This window comes from Oncorhynchus mykiss, chromosome 18 (genome assembly GCF_013265735.2).
Source record: "Oncorhynchus mykiss isolate Arlee chromosome 18, USDA_OmykA_1.1, whole genome shotgun sequence".
In the NCBI taxonomy this organism is placed as follows: domain Eukaryota; kingdom Metazoa; phylum Chordata; class Actinopteri; order Salmoniformes; family Salmonidae; genus Oncorhynchus; species Oncorhynchus mykiss.
In genome coordinates, this window is record NC_048582.1 from 51,005,190 (window position 1) to 51,012,447 (window position 7,258).

At 42.0% G+C, this 7,258-nt stretch overlaps 1 protein-coding gene across 2 annotated transcripts in view; it reads right to left on the reverse strand.

Annotated features, from left to right (window-relative positions):
* The window catches only part of LOC110496448 (homeobox protein MOX-2), a 14,617-nt gene extending 7,667 nt beyond the window's left edge, over positions 1-6,950 (reverse strand). For both annotated transcript variants that reach the window (XM_021572365.2, XM_021572364.2), the window contains exons 1-2: positions 5,965-6,950; positions 432-604 (exon numbers count right to left, since the gene is read on the reverse strand). In XM_021572365.2, the coding sequence (XP_021428040.1) occupies positions 432-604; positions 5,965-6,499 (708 nt within the window). In that variant the 5' untranslated portion in view covers positions 6,500-6,950. The remainder of the gene's footprint in view (positions 1-431; positions 605-5,964) is intronic.
* Between the last annotated feature and the right edge of the window lie 308 nt (positions 6,951-7,258).

A 7,258-nucleotide genomic window follows, 5' to 3' on the forward strand; every position in this document is an offset into this window, starting at 1 on the left:
AAAGAGCCTCTGTGGTTTGGTTTGGAAGTGATTACATTCAGTGCGTTAGCATGACATGTCCAAGCGTTTGCTAGTGTCAAAAACATACAGCGTTTTTCATTCCAAGGTTTTTAATAGAATCCATATCAACTTTCGTTAGCTGCCATTTTCAGTGTTCACTTCACTGTGACTCTTTGAATACAAGTGTCTGAGTTATTAGCGTAATTACAGTATTAATCCTGTAACTGCGATTCCTTTAGTTATTTTGTTCACACATGAGCTGCCAATTTTCTGATTTATTTGATCATCAAAGGGAGAAATAAACTGCATCGTGTTTTGCTATTAACTTGTTTTTTTTAGCAAGACAACAGGTCTTACTTTTTCACATTTACATTTTTTTTCACTTTTCACATGCAACTTATTTTGCATTTTTTCATATGCAGGTAACGTACTTGTCTTTCTGTGAGGTCGAGGTTGACTGCTATCTCATATCGCCTAAGTCTCGTCAGGTAGTTGTGGTGCGCAAACTCTGACTCCAGTTCCCGGATCTGTTCCTTGGTGAACGCTGTCCTCTCCTTCCTGGGCTTGCTGTTCACGTCAGACTTATAGCTCCCGTCCTGGGAATCTAAAATGAAAAACAGAACTTTTTCCAGACACAGTTGAGTCGCCAAAAAAGAAAGGAGAATAAAAGGGGTGGGAGAAAAGAAGGGATTGCGTGATAAACTGCTGAAACACAAACCAAGAGCTAAACAATTATCAGTGCCAATCACCTTTTATTATGGGGATATTGGTCATGCACACTATAGTGTCTTCTTGGGGGAGGGGCTGCATGAGAAGAGCCATGCAGGGAGTACTGTCCCAGAGCCCAGCTCACTCAGGCAACCTCCAAATATGCTCTTTCTCCGAAACAGACTCACTCATCTTCGCTCGCTCCTTAGAGCATAGAAACAAACGGACTGATATCTCTCAAATACCATTAAGTTGTAACACATTCTTACTGTATGTGAACATTTCACAGATCAATTTGCCAAAGCCTCATTTCTTTGAAACCTAGGCGACACAGAGAATATGTCCTATAACAATCATTTGTTTAACTGGAAAGCTGGTGAAATTGTCTCAGCCTCTCTCCAGTACTTTATCACTTTTTTGAAATAGAAGTTTTATCCAAAGGGAGAGGTAATGTTTGATGCTAGCCAACTCAAGACTGTAGCTCTATTGTTGAAAGACAAAAGTGATTCCAAGAGCTCATCTCTGGTGGATCTGAGGGTAGATGAAGCTGAGGTCCATCAGGGGTGGGGTAATGTGAAGCGGTAATGTACACTACCGTTCAAAAGTTTGGGGTCACTTATACATTTCCTTGTTTTTGAAAGAAAAGCCCATTTTTTGCTTATTAAAATAACATCAAATTGATCAGAATACAGTGTAGACATTGTTAATGTTGTAAATGACTATTGTTGCTGGAAACGGCACATTTTTTATGGAATATCTACATAGGAGTACAGAGGCCCATTATTAGAAACCATCACTCCTGTGTTCCAATGGCACGTTGTGTTAGCTAATCCAAGTTTATCATTTTAAAAGGCTAATTGATCCTTAGAAAACCCTTTTGCAATTACGTTAGCACAGCTGAAAAATGTTGTGCTGATTGAATAAGCAATAACACTTCTTTAGAAGAGTTGAGTATCTGGAGCATCAGCATTTATGGGTTCAATTACAGGCTCAAAATGGTCAGAAATGAAGAACTTTCTTCTGAAACTCGTGTCTATTCTTGTTCTGAGAAATTAAGGCTATTCCATGCGAGAAATTGCCAATGAACTGACCCCATAAAAATTAGGTTCATGCTGCCTCTGCTATGTGGGGTGTGTAGTAGCGTGATAATGTGGTGTGGTAATGTGGGACAGTAGGGTGTGGACCTCCCAGCTATCACCTAGTAGGCTGAACAATAGACCAATAGATACACAGATCATCTGAGCACCAACCATGGGCCTAGACATAAAATGGAAGCATGGTCTGAAAACTTACACCAGCCCACTCTACATGGCTAAAGCAATTCAGACGATGACAGGGAAGAGAGTGTTGTGTGTGTGATTCGTTGTATATTTGATTGAAGTTAAGTAGACTTGAGAAAGACTTTCCAGATTGTAATTCCTTTTGATCCAATTGCCTGTATTTAATCCAGATTGTAATTCCTTTTGATCCAATTGCCTGTATTTAATCCAGATTGTAATTCCTTTTGATCCAATTGCCTGTATTTAATCCAGATTGTAATTCCTTTTGATCCAATTGCCTGTATTTAATCCAGATTGTAATTCCTTTTGATCCAATTGCCTGTATTTAATCCAGATTGTAATTCCTTTTGATCCAATTGCCTGTATTTAATCCAGATTGTAATTCCTTTTGATCCAATTGCCTGTATTTAATCCAGATTGCTCAATTGGGTTCTGAAAAGGGTCCATTAATGAAATCCTTTCAAATATATTTTCCCTTATAGATGTGGCTTAAAATTGGACAAACATCAATGGATTTCTCTAAACATCACACTTCAGGGCGTCAAATGCATGGAGTTGTAATTTACGCGCTGTTCTTTAGTCCGCGCCACACAAAACCAGCTGACATTTTCTTAGTTCAACTGTAAATGTTGGATGTGTTGGATATGTTGACAATCCAAATAGTGTCAGGAAAGAGTCTGTGTCTGCCACATCACACAGTCAAAGCACAGCTTGTACCCTCTATTCATGGCACCTCCATTTGTAAAAACAGAATATGGGACAAAGAAGTTTCTGGAAATAAGTTTTCAAACAAATTGTCTTTCATACAGTTTGGGGATTATATTTAATTTGAAACAATTGTTTAATGATTTATACCGTACAATAAATTACAATACTCCTTTAATATTCCCACAAAATTAATCTACAATTCATTTTAAACTTTGTTTTGCATTCTTTGTTATTTACCAAGGTGAATTTCACCTATTATTTCACTATTGCCACATCATTGTTATACCATTGCCTCATCAGAAATAGAAACTTAAAAAAAGACCAGGTTGCCTTTTGTAATGTGCCAGGGAAAATAAGGAAATGTGATTTGTGTTAGAGGTGTTTCAAATGTCCATGGCAGCTCCTGGGTTATGCTTCAGACTTCTACTACCTGTCAATCAGAATTGCACCCTGGTGTAAAACTGACCTGAGAGATGGGAAGTGAAGGAGGAAAGTTAACTACTGGACACAATTGCACGTGTGCTTGCTGGGAGAATAACACAGATACATGCAAATCAAATGTGCCCATCCTATCAGTGCCCCAATAAAATGTGTTGTTGCACGACGCCACTGAAAGCAGGTGTCAGTGAAATGGCTTCTGGATACAGAGAGCAGTCCTCTTGTCGTAACCCTACGCTGATGTAGAATCAGCCCTTGTGTTTGCATACATGTAGCCGCCAGGAAGTACAGCCACTGTGCTAGTACCTTATTAAGGACCTGATGTGTCTAGTCTCTAAATGGATGGGGCTTGCATTATTATGGTGTCTGTCGATAATAATGACGGCTACAGCCATATACAGCCATATACAGCCATATTAGGTCTAGTGCTGTGCCCTGAATGACGAGTCCAACGCATTTAGCCATCGGCCATTTTGAGACTCCACCCGGGGTCCAGATCAGTTTGTCCCTTACACCCTCAGCGTTCTCAAAGGCAACACAGTCGTTCAGTGGCCAGGGTGTAAAATTATATCACCGACTTATGTACACACTCACACGTGCCACTGACTGTGCTCATCTCAAAATAGCTGTTTAACAAATGTGGAAATGGGACCTAACATAAACCTTTTTTTATTATGTAACTCTTCACTGCACAAAAATGAGAATGTCTGTCTCTAATGGGCAATAAAGTTATATTCCATTCCGTTCCGTTCCGTTGCATTCCATTCCGTTCCATTCCATTCTATCATCCATATTGCAGTGGTATCCAAAAGTAGTATGGATGAATTCTCCACTACCATTATAAGCCTGCTTTTGCGCACAGCTGTTGCGGCTAATGCTATAGGTACATACATTCTACAGCCATAAATACTATGTAGGTTTAAACCTATCAAAAAGCCCAGGTGTGGCCGTTCTAACAGTCACAGAAATAACACCGGTAGGACATTAATACCCTGGAGGAAAATGTCCCTGTTGATTATCCCTGGGAGCCTGAAGAGAGAGACAAAGAAAAACTTGGCTGTCCCGGGCTATAACCTATAACATTGGTTTGAGGGCTGTTGAGATTGAAGAACGTTAAAGGAGAAACAGTTTAATAGTCTAATTAGAATGGTAGATTGAGGTAAAAGTGAGTCAATCCATCTATGTAACGTTGCAAAAGACAGAAAAAAAAAATCATCACCCTGATTACAGTACCGCTGAGAGAGTATCTTAATATCTACTGTTGAGACAAATGGAAAGGCAATGGATCTAATGCTTCACATAACAGAAGATGACTGCAAATCAGTAATGTATCTCACTAGCTCATGTCTTTATTTAAGATTGTCAATGGAATAGTATGACTATTGACCTTAGCATTAATAAAGATAATTTAAGCTTTTTTTAGTCCAATGGTTTAATTGAATTTTGATCATTTTGCTTCCCAAAAATATTTCCTTAAAAGATTAATTCATTTAATATATGTTGTTCTACTGAAAAGGGAACAAAATGATGGTATGAGAATAATTGTATTAATTGCGCTTGGGTGAAATGAAGTACAAGATCATATTTGATGTTTACGGCCTTGCTGCCTAGGGTTTCACATAATAAGATGTTGTTTCTAAGAAGCGCTTGCCTGCATTTATTTTAAATATGAATTAGCAAATAAAGTTAGCCTACTTCTACCTCGTTAATTTGTAAACACTCATTCCGGAGATAAATGAATGTCAATACAGTATGGAAAACAGTTGAGATAAGCTAATATAAGACAATCAATGTATCAAGATAATAGAAGATACATAAAGAAGCTATAACATAAGGTCTTATAGTGAAATGTCTTCCCGGTATGTTAGTACAGTTAAGTGTTAAATTACAGATAACCTTTGTGCAGTAGCCGGTAATTGAAATGAACAAATTACACTTGCAATTAGACAATTAAGAAAACAAAATGATATTTAACATTAAACTATGAGCATCAAGCAGTCGGTAATCGAATAAGACATCAGTTGTAATCATCAGAACTAAGAACTTTAAGAACTAAAAGGTATGCGCTGGACTCTTCTCCTGAGGTTCTCCAATGTAGGATTACTGACACATACAACTGCAGGGCGTTCAGTGATCATGGAAACATGAGCCAATTAACAAAAAAATGCAACAAATAGATGTTTTGTTACTGTATCACACACTGTTCTCTGCTGTTTCGACATCTGTGGAACTGTCTGCTGACACAGAGATATGAGAATAGACAAACCAAACACTTCAAATCATTATACTCCCTCGCTAGGTGATGAAAACTCCTCAGTGAGTTTTGAAAGAAACTACCAAAACCTTGAGTCTGAATGTTGCGGTCGTCATAAAGAGGAGACCAAGGGCGCTGCGTGGTAAGCGAACATAACTCTTTAATAAAAGAGAGAACACTGATCAGAACTGAACAAAACAACAAAACCAACCGTGACGCAATATGGCTAGTGCAGAACAGGCAACTAAACATAGAATATAACCCACAAAACCAAAATGGTAAATGGCAACCTAAATAGGATCCCCAATCAGAGACAACGATAAACAGCTGCCTCTGATTGGGAACCAATTCAGGCCACCATAGACCTACATTACCTAGACATACAAAATACAAAAAAAAACATAGATATACAAAAACCATAGACAGGACAAAAACACACATACCCACCCTCGTCACACCCTGACCTGACCAAAATAATACATAAAACATAGATAACTAAGGTCAGGGCGTGACACTGAAGTCAAAGCTAAGAGAAGAGAAGAGGAGAGAATAATGTCCTCATTGTCCTCATCTTACCTGAGCTGTGCAAGTCATCTTTTCCTTTACTGTTCCGTCTCTGTTCCGTCTCGTCCGGGGACATCGTCTGTCGTCCAACGTCCCCAGGAACACACGACACACCTGTAGGGTCACTACTACCTCCTAGACCGGGGTTAGTCTGGAATCCACACAGATTCACGGTCCCTCCACCACACAGTTCTGAGACTTGCCTGTCCGGAGGAGGCAGGCAGAGGCCATGCCTGGTGTTGGGTGAGGGAATCTGGGGGACATGCCAGGGGGTCTGGTGGGCCTGGTGCTGTGAGTGGTGGGGATGCTGCTGATGCTGATGGAGGTGTCCTCCACGATGGTGGTGTTGCTGCCCTCCGTACGCCTCCTCCCCCCCAGGTCCAGGGTACCCCCCACAGGGGGACGAGGAGTCGGGCAGGTTGGAGTAGGAGATGTGGTCGGAGCGTCCGTGCAGCACCAGCGGGGACTGGGTAAAGGCAGGGTGGGGGTGCAGGCCCTGGGCCGGGGCGTGGGGGCTCCGGAGGCACCCAAACAGGGAGTGATCCATCACGGTGCTCCACGAGATCCACCCGTGAGACGAACTCCCCTAAGTCCACCACACACACAACCACCAAAACCTCCAGGAACAACCAGACACTAATCGAGACCACAAGACAGAGAGAGAGTAGAGAGGACTGAAGCCAGTTGAGGGAGGTGTGCGGACACGGCGCCTCAAATCAGGGCTCTCCTCCACGGCTCTCTCACCTCGCACCTCCGTGTGCCCCGCGTTAGTTCCCAAGGAGAGAGATCGAAGCAGGAAGGCAGAGCTCACAGTGTTGAAAGGTAAGGCCTCCTGTAATCCTGAGCATGCAGCTTGTTGCCAGGCGCAGCGCTGGTAAACACTGACTATGCTGAGATGGTAGACGGAGAGGAGAGACGGAGGAGAGGAGAGACGGAGGAGAAGAGAGACGGCTGAGGCCAGAGTGGTTCCAGGGAGAAGGTGGTTCCAGGGAAGTTGGGAGAGAGAGAGAGAGAGAGAGAGAGAGGAAGGGAGGGAGGGAGGGTGGGTGGGTGGGAGGAGGCCGAGGAGGGGCGATGTTATATATAGGACGTAACGTGAGAGGGAGGCCGGGTCACTGGCTCACTGCTAGGCTACTGACCACATGTATACGATCTTCCTCCAAAACGCAATGCACAATCAATCTGAACCATTCCAATGGCCTGGCCTCAGGAAAAAATGGGCAATTCATTTTGAAACCACCCGACCCCCGTCTATACACTTTCTTAGACGTGCAGTGTTGCGTCATACTTCAGGGGGTTGGATATG